General features: G+C 35.7%; 1 protein-coding gene across 2 annotated transcripts; it reads right to left on the bottom strand.

Annotated features, from left to right (window-relative positions):
- Positions 1 to 1,148: 1,148 nt before the first annotated feature.
- Positions 1,149 to 18,806, bottom strand: Icmt (isoprenylcysteine carboxylmethyltransferase ste14). Of its 2 annotated transcripts, XM_069842633.1 has the most exons (5): positions 18,445 to 18,806; positions 17,057 to 17,318; positions 14,473 to 14,690; positions 11,411 to 11,618; positions 1,149 to 1,405 (listed from the first exon to the last, which is right to left on the bottom strand). In XM_069842633.1, the coding sequence occupies exons 1-4, from the start codon at positions 18,634 to 18,636 to the stop codon at positions 11,436 to 11,438; spliced, it is 855 nt and encodes a 284-aa protein (XP_069698734.1). In that variant the 5' UTR covers positions 18,637 to 18,806; the 3' UTR covers positions 1,149 to 1,405; positions 11,411 to 11,435. The 2 variants fall into 2 exon arrangements, with proteins under 2 accessions (XP_069698734.1, XP_069698735.1); XM_069842634.1 differs by having other exon boundaries at positions 1,149 to 11,618; positions 18,666 to 18,750.
- Positions 18,807 to 20,779: the final 1,973 nt, after the last annotated feature.

Here is a 20,779-nt window from a genome sequence, read left to right as displayed (position 1 = left end):
CCGCTTAAGCGCGACATTCATTTTACTGCTTTAGGCTTTTAACATATTATTTTTAGAGATGTTTAACATAGTAATAATTATAAATTGGAAACTTACCACTGCAATTCACCTAAATTGCAATGTTAATTATTGTTTTTAAATATTTGCAAAAATTAAGTAAAGTCTACTACTCCACAAAACTTGTTGCATTCCTGATACAAGTAACATTAAGGAAGCCGTGAAAAAATCAACAGGATTCCAGATGCCGATGTTATTACTGCAATATGTTATATAAATAATATTGTTAAAATATTAAAATGAAAAATAAATCATTACATAACCTTACCGTTTGTTTTAAGTTCGCATTTATAGACTGGGGGGAAAAAAAAGACAGACGTATATCACGGCCTGCTGGAGTATAGTAAACACAGAAAACATTTTATAGCAACAATGTTTGGTTTTCCGAAGTTGCCGTCATTGAACAGAAACCAAGATGGAGATTTCATTGCAACTAATTAGAAATTCGTCTTTCAGGTATGTAATAAACGATCTTCGCACAAAATAATGTACGATACACGAGTGGTATGTTTGTTTTCATGTTCTCGGAAATTAAAAAAGCTCAACTACGTTTCGCTTTTTCAATCTTTTCCTCGACCATGAAAACGTCAACATACCGCTCTTGTAACGTATATTACTATTTTATACAGTATTCTTCGCCATCATGTCCGCAATGACTGGCCGATCGCCTGCCCGGTGGGAGACCATGCTTCTGCCGCTCAGCTGGCAAGCACGCTTGTGCTACTTAACTCGTCAAAACTTACAATGGAGCTTCATGCACAATATCTGCTTCTCTGATGATCAATATCTTAGGATCTTGTATGTAGAATTCAGAAGAACTTGTTAGAGGTTCACAGAGCTTTATTTAATTCCAACATATATTTTCTGCCACTTTTCCCTGCATTCAGTAAGTCTTCTTGCAATTCCCAAGTGACACAACATACACTCAAACTCTTTATATCTTATTAAAACGTCAACGGCTCATAACTTTATTATTGTTTACAGAAGTTATAATTATGAAGTGGCTGGAACAACACAGATATACAAGATGAACGTTGTTCCTGTCACCCCTTGTGTTACACGTATCACTCAATGTCAACAATGTAAACATGCACACTCAAGTTAATTTATTACTATATCTGCTAAACAATAAACATTTTCAACAGGATCTTTGGCCTCACATTCACGAACCTACTCTTTTTCTGTTGCATATAAATAGGAAGTACAACAATTTGTATCAACTGCCCTTGGAGTCTACAGGACAATGCAGATGTACTGTCATCCTCTGAGGAGTTTAGTGCTGAGAGGAATGCGGTTCCGACTAGTCTAGCGCGGAACTGGAGTGGGAGGGAACAGTGACAGCGGCAGTCTGGAAGGAAGTACAATCATACTGAAAACATTCGCCCAATTTACGAGAGCAGTATGCCTATTAGTTTTCTAACTTATTTTTGGCGAGATAGAGATACAACCATTTATATTTACGTGTTCAGAGAAGGAAAGTATTGTAGAACATTTTATTTATTTATTTATTATTTATTCTGGTGAAGTTAAAGCCATCACACCACCAGAAATACAAATACAATAAAATAAATAAAAGGAAAAATCATAATAAAACTACAATAATATAAATGAAAATAAGAATCGTACTATAAAATTTAGTGATTAGTAGAATTGAATTAAATGTGTAAAGTAATCAATTTAAATATACTGTACTGCTGAACTCACTTGAGAAGTAAAACTACGTGATTTGTATTTTAAGATATCATCAAAAATGATTTTCGCATGACATTATAGGAATCTGTTTTTCACGATACCAATCACACATATTCCAAAATTCCAATAGAATAAAACCAAAAACTTTTCCACAGCATGTTTCCTTAAAAATGGCTTGTAACGGTGAAATATTTAATATGTGTAATTCATATAATATTAATATAGCTAACATCAGGGAGATGTTTGAGCAAAAATTGCAACAATATATTTAATAATTAATAACAAAACCATATAGGCCTAGGTAAACAATATGTATATGGAATATTCACAAACTACTACAAACTGAAGACTTCATATCTTTGGACGATTAATACTTTCCACTCCGCTCGGCTCAGCTTGGCTGTAGCAACAAAAGAATCTACCTGCAACCCCCCGCACCAATGGCAAGAATACCTCAGGTCCAACGCTAAACTCGTCGGAGGAAGACAGTAATGGAAACCAGCAAATTTGTATATAAAATTTATGTACAACTACTGCAAATGGATATCCATAATTATTAAGGACGTGTTTTTAAATTCATCTTCAATAAACTGGTATGAAACTGATTTCTCCAGAGCTAAAATTCTTTTGTACCACACAATATCTGAAAATTTATGTTCTAAAATGGTCATCAATGCAATAATAGGTCCTGAAGAGGCTGTCACACAAAATGGAGTTTAGGTTGTTCATATAATTCATTGAACATAATTTTCCAGAATTTTGTGATTCACTGTGTACATGGGTAATATAAATTTTCTCAATAAAGCTGCTTGTACACCATCAAATTCAATGCTTCACAACACTTTTCAAGACTTGAAAATCCTTTATAAGTTTTATTGTAAGTCATTTACAATACTTTGAAAGGCTTTTATTATCTTGGAAGTAAATAAGAACATGTTCTAATCAATTAAAGACTTGACGATTCTTTGAAAGAACTGACCAATGAGATTCGAAAATATTATGGCGCCAATAACCATAAAAAATAACGATAAAACATGGCGTCCTGACTGAGAGAAGTTGTTTTCGAGTTGGTTCAATTATATGAATTAAATCCATGTCTGTAGGCCGTGGAATACCACAATAAAATGAAGAAAATGCATATGAGGAAATTGCAAGGCAATTAAGTATCAATACATTTATTTTTTAATAAAGAAGATTCTAACCAATAATCTCGGTGGATACCAGTACTAATTGTAAATATTTTGTTTTGAAAACAATACATAATCGTAATATTTGGTAGGTAGGCCTACATATGTTACAATTAACTTGCACATATTTTAAAATGCTGTCAAATCTTTAGCAATATGAAACAGTCTTTGATAAATATTTTTCAATGTTAATCAATCTTCGATAAGTTTTCTTGTAAAGTTTTTAAATTGGAAAAAATTTGATCGTACATACACAGCTTAATAAATGTATTATACAAATAAGAAATCATAACACATTTCATACGCCATCCTTCAGATGCTGTAGCTCTAAGAACTGAATGCACTAAGTTTTGATTAAGTCAAACTTGAGTTGAACTGATAAATCACACTGAATTTTTTAAATGTCGTTTAATAATGCTGTATCAACTACTACGTTATTTAGTGTCTACGAAATTTGTAATGGCGAGTTGGAGAAAAAACCCAAGTAATCAACCCAAGTGGGAATCGAACCCATATTCAAGCACAGCACCAGGTCAGTAGGCAAACACCTCTACATCCTGAGCTACACCCATGGCTGAAACTCAATTAGTTGTGTGTATAGGCTATTTGTTATTTTGTGAAACCTACCTGCATATCAGAGGAAGTAGAAAGTGGACTGAGAAGCTCCCCTCCCTTACTCCACTTCTATTTGTAGCTAGCAAGCTCACTTACCCCCAACATAAGGTTCTTACTATATGCTACAGCGCACACAAGCATTTGGTTTCACAACATAACAAATGACAGATAACAGCAGGTTTCCATTTATTAACATATTTATGTCAATATGTTTATATATTTGACAATATACATCTTAATTCTTGCAACATGTTCGGAGAACTGACACTGATAACATGTTTACACGTATTTAATACATTACATGTTCAGAGGTTAACAAATTTGGCTACCTAACAGCTCCATACTATTCTAAATTTACAAACATCAGTATTGGTCACATTACTTACGAAACAGACTGTACTTATTTTTGCACAAAAAAAGCAGAGATTACTGAAGAGATCTGTATGAAAGAGCTGTAAATATACTAGGCAACAGGGAGGTTTCTAGCTTTCTAAAATTTCACAGACTTAGGCCTGGGACACACGAGCATTGATTTTACGTCACAATGTACATTAGTTATAGCTTATTTACACACACTATGAAACAAGACACACGACTAACATCCGTCGCATTTTTGGCTTGCGTGGTCATGCTACAACGTCCGTTATGCACTTCAACACACATCGCAGCATATCTCTATTCATACTGGAGCAGAACACACGATCGTAGCTTGAAGTCCGTTGGTAGGACATACTGACGGTGATATTGCATTGTTGTAGTGTGTGTTGAAGTACAAGATAGATGTGGAAACATTACTATATAATTTAGAAGAAAACAAGTGTTGTGGCATGCGTACTCAGACGAATACAAGGCAAAAATAAGAAAAATATAGTGTTGAAAGATGAGGAACAAATGAATTTAGATAAGTAAATATACTAGGGTAGGCTTACAATACCGTACTTTTTATATTTATGAATACTAGAATCCTTTATTATAAACAGGAGTTTATCAAATGAAATTTGAGACATTTGGAAGTAAAAAAATTCAGATGATCCTCTTTGAGTTAAGAATATAACATGTTTGCATATCTTTGATTATTGACAGAGTAAACCCACCATCTCTGCGCAATTCTTTTGCTAGATATGCAAAAAAAAGCTTCAACTTCTTTTGTTGCGACTGATGATATGTCATGAAGCAGTGTGCTTGTGTGAATTGGTATTCAACGTGTGTTAATTCGAGCATTCGTTGCAACATTTGTCATCTCAACGCATGTATGTCCCTGGCCTTAGAGGTAAATCTTCAGTTTAGAAACACATCCCAGTACTGTAACATACAGTACGAACCTCTCACTACTGGAAGCTGGTCCAAAAAAGGATCTCGTGCCACTCCTCTTGAAGCAGATTACCCTTGCTGCAATAGAAGAATGGAATCCACCAGAAGAAAGATTTGCAGTATTATTGGATCGGTGTGTCATGGACGACAGTTGCGATGAAAAGAATTTGCACGCAACATACAGAAATTAAACTCTGACCACTGAAAAACAATGTCATAGATCTGGGAGAATTTAAAACATCTGTCTGCTTCTTCGAGCTGGCATACAGTATTTAAACTTTGACCCTTGGAAAGCAGAGTGATTGGAGCAGGAAAACTTGGCTTTCTTTGCACTAAACTCAAAATTTGCCATCAGTTGCCAATGATAGTAATGAGGTAATAGAACGCTGATTGTGCAAAACCTCGTATGTCCTAAGAACAAAAATTTTCAGGAAAGCAATAAAGTTGTTCTGTGTTAAATTTGCTTGTCATATGAACAAAAGTATAATTTATAAAATTATCTCAAAATAATTTCACATAATTTTATGAATCTTATGTTTATTCGTATGTTAATCAAATTTAGCACAGGACAGTTTTATTGCATTCCTAAAAATTTTGGTTCTCAGGACTTTTTTTCTTCAGAGGAGGGCCTGACGGCTAGCACCTCAGCCTTTAACTTATCGTGCAAGCTCCTTATATTAATTCGGAAATGCGGACAAGTGAGCGATACTATAATAAAAATCCGAATGCAATGAATGAATTTTTTCCAGTAAGGAGCGCTTACCTTTAATCTCGAACACAGGATTACCAACTGATTGGTTTAAACTCAGAACATCAAAGTTTAAACTAATCTATCTTCAAGAGTGTGTTGAAAATATGAAGCATGGTTTAAGCCATGGATTAAATTGGAAGCAGTTTAAATTAAACGCAATTTAAACTACTATTGAGAATACGGCCCTAAAAGGATCAGCCAAAATGTATAATGATAAACAAGCCCAAGAAATTTCCAAAGACAAAACCTGGGAAAACAAAAAGTAACACACGGGAAGAGTACAAGAACAAACCACAGAAGAATTCAGTGACTATTTTCGACTAAATGCTGGACAGCACAACTCGACAGGATGAATATTCTACCATCAAAGCCTGCACACCATGCTAACAGTCTAATATAGTGATGTCAACTGATGCCCACAGGAGCAAGCGCGCGCTTTAGAGCCCAGGAGAGCCTGAGCGCTTTACAGCGGAAAGGAAAGAGACAGACGAAAGAGATGGTATATGCCGCTTGGTCGAGCTATATTCAGGGATGGCCAGCACTGATTCAATAGATAAAGGGAAGAGAACTTATTAAAACTGTATCCATGTTAATTTTTAGATTTGCCTGAGAAGTATAAGTGCATTATAAGAATGTAAGTTTTAATTTTAGTGTTCATTTTTCACAAGTTTACCTTTTTATTCAAAAGGAATATTTTCTCAACTTTTTTTTTTTTACAGAAAAGTAAAATTTTCAGATATTTTGTTTAGTAGCCTTACAGGTACTAAAAACAATGTTTTCGTAAGTCTAACATATCGTAAATACGTATTACTGAAGATAGTGTATTAAAATGTTTGAAAAAATTCGCATGTAAAATGTTTGCAAGGAAATGAATTAACAAAGCAACTACTGTTACATCACAAACAAAAGATGAACTCCCTGCATCAAAATCCACAGTTAATTCCCGATTTACCACGAAAATCGTCTGTAGCTGCATTTAGATTGGCAACAGGCCATGATTGTTTGGCCAAACACCTGCATAGAATTGGAATATATCAGTCCCCTAACTGCCCATTGTGCAACTCAAACCAAGAAATGGATTCGGAACACCTCAAAATCTGTGCTTCAGTGGCTGGTCATGATAATATCTTTGAAAAATATTGGAGTGCAAGAGGTCAAATGACTTTGTCAAACGCCTGGCATTAGAAAAAAAAACAACAAACAAACGCCTGGCATTAGAAAACAACAACAACAAACAAAAGATATGTGCCCATGTGTTGGTAAAACGTCAGCTCTATAGCTTCAGCAGATTTCGAGATAATTTAATATTCTGATAACAGAAAGTTGCGCACCAATATCACCTAAAAGCATAATGCGATAAGAGTTTTATTATGTAATATTAGTTACAGTTAAATCATATACCTAGACAACTTTGCTTTGTACTATAATATTGTTTTGATTACTTTTATAAGGCTAAAGATACATCAATATCAATTTCAACTTATGTCATATTCAGTGTCTTTCTTTGGGATAACACTTTCTTTATGAATGATGTGTTTAATTCACTTAGTACAGTATAGTTGTAGTTATTGTGGAATTTTTGTAAATATTCCTTCTTTACTCTTTATTATGTTATTAACGTTAAAAACACAACTCCAATATTAGGCTAAGAAATAGGTGTTAGTACTTTTATTTTACAGACAATATAGAAAATAAAAAACAGAAAGAAGCCATATAAATATTACGACATAAAATTTCACGTTCCGTTTGAAGTTTGTGCACCACTGTTTTCTTAATCCAACAGGCTGCTTATTCCTCCTAGCATACCTAGCGCTTAATGCCCGCGCACGACGTCAAGGTCAGAAAAATGCGCTTGCTTTGACATCACTGCTCTAACACGAGAATGGCTAAGATCACCTACCCCATTGCAGAAAATTGGATCCAGTATGCAGAATCTCGAGAAACATCTGTGTAAACTGTATTAGGTTGCAAGGAAGCTAAAGGATTGGAGTCTCAGAGCTAACCATATGATATAGACACACATATACAGCAGCTTCCTATCCTAACAATGAGTCTAACTGAAGTAAAGTTATGATCTTCCTTTGTATGTAGTTAGCTGGAAAATCGACAGTGCATGCAATTTTCCAAAATCACACAATGACAGCTAACTGTTTCCATCACAGAACATTTTTTCAAGTTAACACATGTAAGAAAACAAAAACCCAGTTAATAAATATTTATTATACATCTTGATTACACAACTTTTAACACTGTATCACTTCGGAATATGTATGATAAGAACTTTCTTGTGTTAAAATTAACGTACCTTGTTTACATGTTTCGACCTATTTATGGGTCATCTTCAGAACTGGTCGTTGTTGGTCTTGGCGCCACTTGTTCTGTTTCCTGTGAGGGTGTGTTCCTGTGGTATAGTGTAGAGTCAAAGAGTGCGTGTGTTTAGAATTTCGTTGGGGTTTGTTTTTTTGTCTGTATATTTCGTATTGTTCTAGTGTGTTTAGTTTCTGGCTTTTTGGTTGGATGTGCAGTATTTTCATGTCTGTGTTGATATCTCTGTGGGTGTGGTTAGCATTTGTGATGTGTCCTGCATATGTGGAGGTGTTTTGTAATTTTGTTATGGCTGTGATGTGTTCTTTGTAACGTGTTTGAAACGATCTGCCTGTCTGTCCTATGTAGAAGTTGTTGCAGGTGTTACATGTGAGTTTGTATACGCCTATGTGGTTGTATTTGTTTGTTTGTGTTGTTTGTGTGTTGAGATGTTTTTGTAGAGTGTTATTTGTTCTGTATGCGATGTTGTAATTTAATTTCTTGAATGAGGTTGCAATTTTGTGTGTGGTTTTGTTTTCGTATGTTAGTGTGATGTATTTTTTGTGTTCGTGTGTTGCATTCTTATGTTTTTTGTGATTATGTTTTGTCTTACGTATTATGTTGTCTATTATGTTAGGAAATACTACACATCCAACCAAAAAGCCAGAAACTAAACATACTAGAACAATATGAAATATACAGACACACAAAAACACACCCCAACGAAATTCTCAACACACAACTCAACTTCAGAACACACACACTCTTTGACTCTACACTATACCACAGGAACACACCCTCACAGGAAACAGACCAAGTGGCGCCAAGACCAACAACGACCAGTTCTGAAGATGACCGAAAATAGGTCGAAACATGCAAATGAGGTATGTTGAAATTTAACACAGGAAAGTCTTACCATACATATTCCGAAATATTTATTTTAACATGTTAGTTTAATAATGTTAATAAATGGAGACCCAGCATAACAAAACTTAATACTGTTATAAAAACACGTCCTAAGTTTTTAAGGATTCTGTAGACTGCTCGTAAGTTTCCTTACATAAACTGCAACTACATTTTCTCTTTCATTTTAATAGAAATTCCAGTGTTACAAATAAAGTTCGGCATTTAGCAGAATTTCAATATATTGACACATTCTTACAAATTGGAAGCCTGGGACATCAAAGCTAAAGAAATTAGAAATTATGTACGAAAGTTCTGTGCATCATTTAAGTAGGGTTAAATGCACGTGGAAAGAAGGAGCACTAAAGCAATATAAAGAATCTGCAGGAGAACAAATACTGCATTCTGTCAATAATGAACTTGAAATTATGATTTCACCTTGTTGTCATTTTCTGAATTTCTTGTTCTCTGTTGATATCTGATAACTCTGTTTTCTGTTAAGAGTAAAGGTTTCCCTGACCATCTTTAACGAAGAAGTTCTGGTCATTGTTATAAATTACAGCCTCTGTCTCCTTATAAAGAACAGAGTTTTTTTTTTCCTTTTTCATCTTCCATTTTATACGAGAGCTATTTAAAAAGAAATGCACAAGAGAGCAAGAGTCCATAGCTAGTTGTATCCTGGTATTTGAGGAAGAAATTGGTCCTCTGTTTCTCGTCATATTGTCTTGAGTTGTGAAACAAATAATGTCTCATATGGCACATGCAGAAGAATCAGGTATCATGACTCATTTGAATCAAAACTTTTGCGCTAAAATACAGAACATATGGGGTAAAAATCCAACAAATTCATTCTGCATTGTTGGAAGCGTCTGGCGAACAGACACTCGACTTTGACACAAGACACACATGCAAACAACCCATACATGTGTGTCGTGTTGAATAGTTCTCGGAGATGAAGACAAATGACTCATCCAGTTTCAAAGAAGTGTATATCTAACAGAAAACTGCTCAATGTAATTTTTAATTTTATATAGTGATTAAAGTGTATTATAAAACATAAGGTTACATTATGTATTTAGCCACCATAGTGGTCCAGTGGCTAGAGCATTGGACTCAAAAACCTTGAGACTGGATTTCACTACCTATCATGGCTCCCCAAGTGTACCACGATGCTGGGTGGGCACCGGTCCCATACACTGGCCGAAATTTCATGAGAAAATTTCTTCCCTCATGAGGACTCGAACCAGCGCACATTCTGTAACACAAGTCCTAGGCAGGATGCCTTAGACCACGACACCACGGTGTGGGACCAAAAAGTATTAAGATATTTAACAATGTTATTTCACATTATTCAGAAAAGACCATTTAAAAAAATATATTTTGTTTTTTTTTTTTCGACTTCTGAAGGTGTATATGCCTCCTTAACCCATTGGACTCGTATTTAAATTATTGAAATTCCCTACACTCAAATTTAAATATCCAGTTTGGGGATGAATGTGCAATGTGCTATTAAGCTGCGGTAAATCTTGCGTGACCACAGCTTGTCAAATGTGGTGAGTAGGTTAAAGGAAATATCCTATCAAGAGTCCAACAGTGTGTTGATTTGGCTGAATGGCCTACTACTGACAGGCCCTATCTCATGCTTTCTGCAGCCCAGATTAGATATCATTCCTAAAGCTGAAAATGTCCTTATGGGAAGTTCCAATTACTATCGAGTGTAAAGAACTTACCTGTTGTTGCTAATGAACAAATTTCAACATTCAACATGACTGAATTTCTACAGTACTGAACAGTCAGAGTTGAAACGCAGGACCATAAAATCACATAAATTTCATCATTTCGTATTAGCGAGTAAATACAGGAAAAAGAGTTCATCCAAAGGGCTGGACTCGAGAAGGGTACCCAAAACGTTCATTGCATTTCCGCGTTGAATTGCAATACTTAAACGTTGACGCAAATAAGTAGTGCAACGACGATCACCGGTAATGGAGATCAAAATTTGGCCGATTCGAGATACCAAAACTTTAGCGTCATGACTCCAAGGACCGAAGGTCTCCACAGCAAAGGGGACAAAGATATAATTGTTTAATAGATGAGCATATTTATTGACTTTCTTCTTCACGGCTAATTCAGCAGCAGATGCTCCGCGTCTGGAGGTATTCGGTAAGTGAGATGGAGCTAGAGTGTCAACGCAAGTGAAGTCCCAAATTAAAGATTTTCCTCTAGACCATGGAATTAAGGTCAGACCATCGGGCCGTTTACCATCCGCGCGACTAATACCTGGTGGTTCCAAAAGAGACGGGATGCCACAAGAAGTCAGAGATCTTTAAACGATATCATTGGGTGATGTATGTCTGGGAATGCGACCCTTGCGAGTAAATAGTGTGCATTTCTTTTAAATTAACCTCGTAATATTCTGGTAGGAGGACAGATTAACACAAGATGACGTGTCAAACGTCTATTTATAAGCAAGATTGAATGCTGAGTGACGTCACAAACCCAGCTTCCTTCGTTCCTGCATTTAACTCCACCACAGCTGAGAGTATGTACAAGACAAGAGCCTCTGTCTGCCAGTTTGTTGAAAACAAACCTGCAAGAGACTGGAAGACACGATCCTACAGCTCCAGCTTGTAGCCTTGGATGAAGGGCAGACCTGTGCCCACTTGCTTTTGGTACTGGTAGTAGTCATCCCCGAAGAAGTGCAGCAGTGTGCTTTCCTCTATGTACACGCGGTCGTGGAAGAAGCGCCAGCTTGCAATGGTGTAAGCCACCACACACACCGGGTTCACCAGCACCAGCTAAATGCAAATTTCTATTAGTGACACGCAACTCTCGTACTGTGATGTGTGAACAACAGTCAACCTGAAAAGTAGCGGCTGCCGAACCTGCTGCCCACTACTTTTTCATTCAGATTTCTTTCTTTTAAAAAGTTGGACTTAGATCTGTCTGGTTCTCAGCCATCGATTTGTTGCTATGGAATAACATTAAAACAAAACTTACATAGATTTTGAGGAACAGATGCATTATAGAACTCACCCCGAGTATTCCATAGGATCAATTATATATTGTATATTTTCGATTATTATATCAAGTATGCCATCTTAACAAAACTAAATACATAGTACTATAAACATGTATCATTTAATAAAACCAACAACAATGAAATTAAGCTCATATTAGTCACCTTTGTTATACAATATATTAAATTTTATTCAAAATAAAGTTAAAGAAACAAACCAAAACTAAACTTTAAACACAGTAACATTAAACTTTCAAACAATACAACATTGGTATTACCGTATTTGCTCGAATAATTTGCGCACTTTTTAATCTATTTTAGCTGTTTGAAAAACTGGGGTGCATAAAATATGCGAATTTTTTAAATTAGACTTCTTGATCTGGGTTTTATTCAAGTATATAGTAAACTAATTAAGAATACAGTACTTTTCTCACCTAAGACTACTGGTAATCTTGAATTATAAATAGTTAAACTGGGTATATGACAATCATAATGAATGCAAAGTACATAGCAGACGTAGCATTCTCAATAGGTAGTCTTTAATTGAGCACACTATATGAGTTTATAGGTCTATAGGTGGTTGATCGAAGCATTCTTCATGTTGCGGTGACAATTGCACGATACCTGTTACCGGTAGACAGTAAAACTTGTCAACAGTCACTGCCCTTAGGGATAATTTATAAGGACAAGCATCAGTGTTGAAGTGACGTTATTTTGGGTTTCTTTGTGAAGCAGGTAAGATGAGTTGGGTACTGGTCAATGAACAATGCCGTGGAATGCAAATATTGGCAATGGAATTTAGGAGAGGAAAAATCATACTACACTGAAAAAAATGGTAGGTAAAATGTGTGCGGAAAATACACGGAGCAAAATTAAAGTTCAAAATAATCCTTGAAAATTTAGGGTGCGTAAAATACGCGGTGGCGCAAAGTACGCGAGCAAATACGGTAATACAACAATACAATTAAGTTCATATTAGTCATCTTTATTATATATATTATTATAAAATACTAATTCTACTCCATTCATACTGCATTTTTGGTCCAGGGAAAATACTAGTCTGTCATAAAAACACATTTTTACTAGTATTTTCCCTGGACCAAAGAATTAAAAACAAAATTGGTGTAAAATTAGCATTTTACCATGGACTTCACTGGAGATGTCCCGTTTAATCTTCTCCGTTATCCGAGTGATTTCACAAAGTGCTACGATATGGCGTTCCTGCGTCCATCATTCAATACCTTGTAATTTCCAATGACATCTCCACAGGAGTTCATCTCGTTTACTTTTAAATTTCTTCAGTCTCATCCCAGGATTGCATGTTTCGCAAAACATTTCACTCCTAAGTAAACCACATTCGCATAAAAAAACCATAAACATAGCCTACATGTCTTTATTCATGGATAAAGCTACTAAAAAGTTAACAACTTACTTATAATTCCATAATTTCCATTTCGAGGCCTACATTTTAAATCAAGAGGGAGAATTTGATCCACTTCGTTTTTATATTTAACTATAGCATTCGAAATTGCTGCCATGATTACGATCAAACTAATTTACAACAATATTAATTGGTTGGCAACATAATGAAAACAATATATATCGATCATTTAATTGATCGAAACGCTACTTCCGTTGACCTTTTTTTTTGTGACTTTGCATATTTTTATATTTAGGGTGGGTCCTATAATGCATCTGTTCCGATTTTGAATATTAATTTACTGATACTTGAGTTCTTCACAAACAAAGAAAACATTTCAACACAGTAATCCTGATACCCAAAACTTCATGTGTTTTTTATTATTATTATTATTTTTTTTTACAATTCATATTGTTTATTCATGTGTGTTGCTCAAAATATCCAAATGGATTTACCTCCATGTGTGCCAAAATTCCCTTTTTTTGTTTCTTCAGAAATAACGAAATGTTGTCTTTCATTATTATCATCTGTACGAAATTTCTTTTCGACTCTATGAAAATGATTTTCTGCTGGATGATGACGATTCAACATACAAAGCACAAGCTATGCATGCACTTCTGCATTCACCAAATATTAATAACTATCGACCTGTTCTGAACGAGTATAATAATGTTCCATTTTCACCACTGATTATAATAGCTAAATAACTGTATAACAATTTGTCCACAACAACGTCAGACATGTAAACAAACTTTCTTTTGTTTCCAATCACAATCTTCCATAGCAACGAGTATTGCAGTTTGTTGAATTAAACAAAAGACTATCACTTCAAATTTGGACATGTTAAACATCTTTGGATTCAGAATTTAGAGAGGAGCAAAAATATATACTAATACATGGTGTTACATTTGAAATAAGAAAGTAAGAAGGTAATTTCCGGTTAAATTGGAAAAGGTATTTAAATAACACTTGCAAATGTTGTGTATTTTATATCACTTAAACACTTCCCCAAGTGCCACGTAAATGGTAGAACAACTGTAAAATATATTTGGGGTCTACCAGAATCCAGTTACACCCTGTATACTATCTTGGCATTCTCCTGGAGAGACTTGGTAAACCACGAAAGAGACACAAGTCAGGAACGAAGTCTGGATCTTACAAAACAGACGTGATAACTACACCACTAAGCTAACAGCTGTAATTATCCCTTTACCTGTGTGCCGATGGACCAGTAGAACCATCCGACATAGCTAGGATGCCGGCACCAGGCATATACACCGTGGGTCACCAACCGATGTCCATCCTCACGTACATTTTGCACGATATGGTTGAAGTTCGTCCTAGCAGTCAGCATTGCAAGCTTCCTCAGCAGCTCCCCCCCTACACACAGCACCACGCCCACCAGGCTTACAGCTGTCACTTGCTTCAAACCTGCAACACAACCACCAAGTCCACCGTGTGAAGTGAGACCACACATAAAGAGGCTCATGCCCTCAGTAACTGAAGATTAATACTATAAATATTGGACATTCTCCAGAAAAATAAAAGGTGGCACATCTCTCATATGCACATGAGGGGTCAGAAGCAAATGGGGTACAAGTTACATTTCTGAAAAAATTAGTTAAGTGCATCCAGGGTAAGCTAAAGCACAAAAAAAATTTTGGTGGCAAAGGGATATGTTTTAACACTTTCAACACTGAGTCACCGGTACCCATTGTCTATCTGCTAATTGCATGTTTTTAACACATTTTGTGACTTACTTTTTTTTTTTTTAACGACACATACAGGTACCATCTTATGTGATTAGAAATCACTTACCTAGAAGTAATAAACTTTGTTCTTTTTACTGATGTAGTTATTTATTTATTTATTTTTTTCGTTGTTGATAATTCTACAGCATCTATTAGCTGCTTTATGGTTGTGCTAACAGATTGAGTTACTTGTCAACAATGTGACGCTGAAACGTGTATTCAGGTTACTGCCCAGGGACAGTCCTGATGTATTTTTATTTCTGTGCTTCATTGGCTGACCATGATAATATCTTTGAAAAATATTGGAGTGCAAGAAGTCAAATGACTTTATTGTCAAACGCCTGGCATTAGAAAACAACAACAACATATTTTTGATGATTGGTTAATATTAACCCGGCACACTCACAATCACACTCACATTCATACAAAATTTCCAGACTCTAGACACCCAGGTAATTTTTCTTTAAGAAAAATTCACCGGGAGCCGAGCCCGGGAATTGAACCCGGGACCTCCGGATCTGCAAGCCAGCATGCTGACCAACAGACCACAGGGCAGTCAGTTATTTTTTGAACTGGTTTTTTACAGAATTTACAGAAATGCATGTTTTTGGCAAAATATTTTATTTTGCATTTATTATAAACAACATACAAGATTATTTATAATAATCGTTTTGAGATCCAGACGAACCCGGAAAAACATTAGATGTAATCGCACAAAAACATGAGAACTTGTTCCAGCCACTTCATAACCTCTCTTCAATATAATGGAATGCATGGAGGCAATAATGCCAGCTGATGTGATGATCAATTATAAAAATCGATATAAGTCGTCCTAATGTTGATTTTTGTGAAGAGAATACATTCTTGTGGAAAGAAGGAGAACTACATATAAGCACAGTCTAATATATACAGTCACGAAGCTTGTGTTGTGAGGGTACTAGGAACAATAGATTGTGCTGGTACTATTTCACATTGTCTGTAATGAGGAGATATTAGTGATCCTAGTGGTTAGCAACTATCTATGGATGCATATTTATTACGTATTGAGCTTCGTGACTGTATATACTAGACTGTGCTATAAGCTAGACATGAACGAAGACTGTGTTGGTTAAATTCTGCTCCATTACAGAACATCACAAATGTCGAAAAATAACACATACAGGCTTTGTTCAGCTGGCCATTTTATATAGCCCACAACGTATAGGAGCACCATTTGGAAAGTGTTAAGAACATCATACATTAAAATTTAAAATCAAAACCTCACGTAATTTACAAAAGCACAATTTCTCAAAAGGAAATGAAGTGCATTTATACCCCTTCGCTTCTGACATTTTCATATGTAAAAAAAAAAAAAAGCTATCGGTACAAGGAACTAAAGTTTTTGAAGTGATGTAAAGTACACCTAAATATAGACATTAGTTTAAAAAATGTCAATATATTTTCTCCGCGAAGTTAATCACATTCAAGTTAAATGACAGAGAATAATTTGACTGCTTCTTGCTCACTTTTACATTCACAGCTGACATTCATCTCTTTCTCTGAATGACTGGCAAAAACTGGTACCATCAGTAGAAGAAGAAAGGGAATTTGTCTCTCTGTGCTGTAATAATTAATGGGGCAGAAAGTATGATAGGTAGTTAATTATTGTAATATTATTAGTGAATTTTTTAACGAGTATGAGAATTTGTAAATTTTAATATATATTTGTAATATTTAATTTGGACTAAGTCTAAAACACTTTGTGTTTAATGACTGTAGATGAACATAGAAATTGCGTCCCAGATCTCTCGAATATTTTACTAGTAACAAGTGGTAGAAGAAGGGAGTGCTACAACAATGCATTAGGCCTAGAACATACAGTAAATATCAAAGTATTTTTATACTGAATGTATTTGTGGCAGCTAACTAAAATCATGTGTATATCACTATATATATATTTGAAGAAGTCCATCTACTTCCAAAACATTTAGAAAGCGATGCCCTACAAGTAAGTCTAGTGATCGGAATACACAATAAGCAGTCTTAGTTTAATATTTTATGTCACACCTGGGAAGAACCAGCGTTCAATGAAGAATTCTGTCCAGCTGGCAATGGCTGCCACACCGTACTCCACGCTGTGGTTCAGGATGAACGAGTCAAGTGACAGAGTACGAGGATTGGTCAGTGCAATCGTCAGGAACTCTGAGTAGTGGAAGAACGACATGAAGCACATATACCAGCCAAACACATGGTACGAGGCGGGGGCGAGGTCTGCCACAAACAGACCGACGGCAAACACCATGCCAAGAAATGCTGCGCGAAGTGCAACCTGCAACCAATAACAGAATTCAAGTAAATCACATCACAACCGTATACTTGCTGAATGTCTTGCAAATTATGAATTTCGTCAGGTCTCGTAGTGTTTTAGTGCACTACAAAAATATGTTTTTGGCTTAAATAGAATCGCATTTATTTTTAAAAAATAACCTAAACATATAAAATTCTCACTGAGACACGACATTAACCAAACAGCACGTCATGCAATGTCATACCGGTACTTGATCCTCAAGACGGTAATAGAAAAATGGGAAGTGAAAATGGTTGAATTTGTAAGGAATTTCTTGCAGAGATGGATTTCGAAAGTTAAGGATTTGGAACAAGTGCACAATACCGAAGCCAGGCTTTGAGAATCCTGCACAGATCTTATATGCAAGGCATAACAAAAGCCTAACCAAACCTGACAGATTCGTAAATACAAGGCATAACAAAAGTGTACTACACTAACCTAATCTGTCACAGATTCGTATATGCCAGGCATAATGTGAGTGAACACTAGCGTGGAATGTCACCAAAGTTGTTCTGGTATGAGAGGTAAAACACTTGAAGGTGCATAAGCGAAGTGGGAACTACCTCAGCGCTCGTTTAACAAAGAATTCCACACATCAGTTCAAAACAACCGACAGTCTTTTGTGTTTTTCTTGGAATTTAAACTGTCACCCTCTCAATTCATTTACAACCCAGGAAACTTCACAGAAAAGGGTATTTGTACTTCACGCGCGGAGTTTGTACGAATATATGAAATGTACATAAAGAATTTGTGTTCAACAAAAAATGAAATGCATCCAACTGTAAGTGATAAACATTGTATACGGTAAGAATAAACAGATAACACTCACGCATAACTTCATGACACTGACAGCTATATAGGTTTATTCATTGTAATAGCAGAAAGAAATACGCGGGGGGATTATCAACATTTGATTCTCCGCACAGGTAAACATGCCTTATTTATTCTATACAATTCATTTTTTTTTAATTTGGTACGTAACGTAAGTTACCGTGTAGTAGGCCTATGCTTATCTTCAGAGCGTGCAACAAGTAAAATAGGTACATTATCGTGGAATTTTGCAGCTGTTCCACTAACACATAAATACGAAGATCTGTATTACATTTACCTGAAATGCATATCCCCGAAAGCAAAGAAGTAAAAAAGTGTTTATTACAATATAATATGAAGGCAGAATCCAACACACATTGTCTACTATACAACTTGCAGATGAAGAAAGCCGTGGCACTAGTAGTAATACTGATATCATTGCAGGTGCAAGAAAGGAATATAAGCTAATTTTTCCATTGTATATTAACATTTTAACATCCTTTTGTCAACTAATCTTACACTACATTCTGTTCACATCATGATTCACTATGTTCACTACTAACATATGATATCCGCGGCAAGATTTTCAAACGATTTATCGATAAAGAGGGCAACCTAACACGGGTGACTGCAAAGACGTTTTGGTGACGGTACTTCTTCCATTTCCCACCTGTTCCACTGAACCTGCTCTCCTCTGCCATCTCACAACTTGGTGATCCTGCTCCGAGCCTCTTGTTGGATGGGAAGAGCCAGAGCCATCTGTCGCAAAGACGTTTTATAGTTTATAGCTTCTCCTTTGAAGCGAAGGGAGCATCAAGTAGGCCGTGGATTCAGCAAGTATACAGAACAGAGAATATACGAAGTTGTCATGGCTGAACACAAGCCAGAACACCAAAACATTGAATTCAATTCCATTTGTTTACTTAATGTATATCTATTGAGGTTAACTGTAAAACAGTATTGAATAAATTCATAGAAATGGGAGATAATTATCAAACCAGTGGTGTTATGAATGCTGGAAAAGGGAGGCAAATGAAGAGAGAATCAAAGAAAAGAGAAAGAAAGCGTAAGTTAGAGGCAGGTGAGGAATATATTAACACTAGAGGAAATCTTGTCTCTAAAAAAGTGTTCATAGATTCACCATGTAACTGTTCACTAAATTGCAACCAACGAGTAACAACAAATAGAAGGCTGAGAATATTCAATGATTACTACAAGCTGAATTGGGATCTTAAATCAGCTTTTATTATGAGTCATGTTGAAGCTGTTCCGAAAATGAGACGCTATACCAAAGGTCCTGTTTCAAGGCGCAGTTACACGAGAATATACAAGCTGCCAGCATTAGATAATGCTGAGGAAATCGTCGTATGCAAGACTTTTTTCAAGAATACATTACAGATTTCTGATGGTAAAATTGACCTCACTATGAAAAGAAAGCAGATAAGTGGTGGGCCACTTGAGGACAAGCGTGGTCGTCATGAGCCCCATAATAAAATCAGTACAGATGAGGTTAAATTTGTTTGCGACTTCATCAATGAGATTCCGTCTTGCCATTTAAATTACAGTGATAATGAAAACAAGAAGTACTTACCACCAGGTTTGACTCTTACTGCATTGTATTGCATGTATAATGAACGATGTCAGGATAACCGTAAGCCTTTGTGCTTCTCCTCTTTCTGCAGTATTTTAAGAAATGAGTTTAATCTATCATTCCATAAGACTAATACTTGCAACAAGTGTAATGCTTTAGATGAAAAACTAAAAGGGCCATTAGCTGAAGATGAGGGGCAACAGATATTGGAGAATCAAAAAGCTCAAACCTCAAAGTCGAGAAAGGATAATGATGAAGCAAAATTAGAAGAAGGTTCTCATCTCTGAACTCCAGAAAACATTGCAGACACTATACCTATCTACAAATGTAGATTGTGGTATACCTGGAAACGAGAAAGTCAATAATATTGCAAAACAGGCAACATATTTTCAACCAAAACCTCTTCAAGTGATATCCCTATCAAATGCTTTTGCTTCAGTAAAGTCTCATTTTACAAACCTACAGATCAACAATTGGCTCTCTTCTGACAAAGAAAAAATTTTACAGTCTATACAAAAGAAACCAAATGACCTGGAAATGTACAAAAACTTGCCCAGACATGTTCAAACATTTTTAACAAGGGCCAGAACATTGTCACTCAATTGTAGTATTTGTATTTCTGATAATCCTACTTGTCTGTGGTGTAATAATCATGATGAAGATGTGGAACACATTCTTCTATACTGTCCATCCATAAACCACAAAAGAAGTAAATTAAAATCATCAGTACCAGTTGCAGAAGACACAGCCCTGCAGTATATATTGACTACACCCCACCTCTGGCTACTAGCAACAGGCATCTATAATGAACACCAATCAAAATACCCCTCATTTCTCATGAAAAACAAGTGGACATTATGTTGTCAGCAAACAGCTGGATACATTAAGATTGATACAAATGTATAACAATTGAAGATATTAGGCCTATTACAAAAACAGCGGGTAGTCATTTTTAATGAAATTGAGTTAAGGACACATTTTCTACTATTTCAAATGTTTATAGACTCCAAAAATGACACATGCCAGGTGCAATAGCCACAAG

Source organism: Periplaneta americana, chromosome 12 (genome assembly GCF_040183065.1).
Source record: "Periplaneta americana isolate PAMFEO1 chromosome 12, P.americana_PAMFEO1_priV1, whole genome shotgun sequence".
In the NCBI taxonomy this organism is placed as follows: Eukaryota; Metazoa; Arthropoda; class Insecta; order Blattodea; family Blattidae; genus Periplaneta; species Periplaneta americana.
This window is presented reverse-complemented; position numbering and strand designations above follow the sequence as displayed.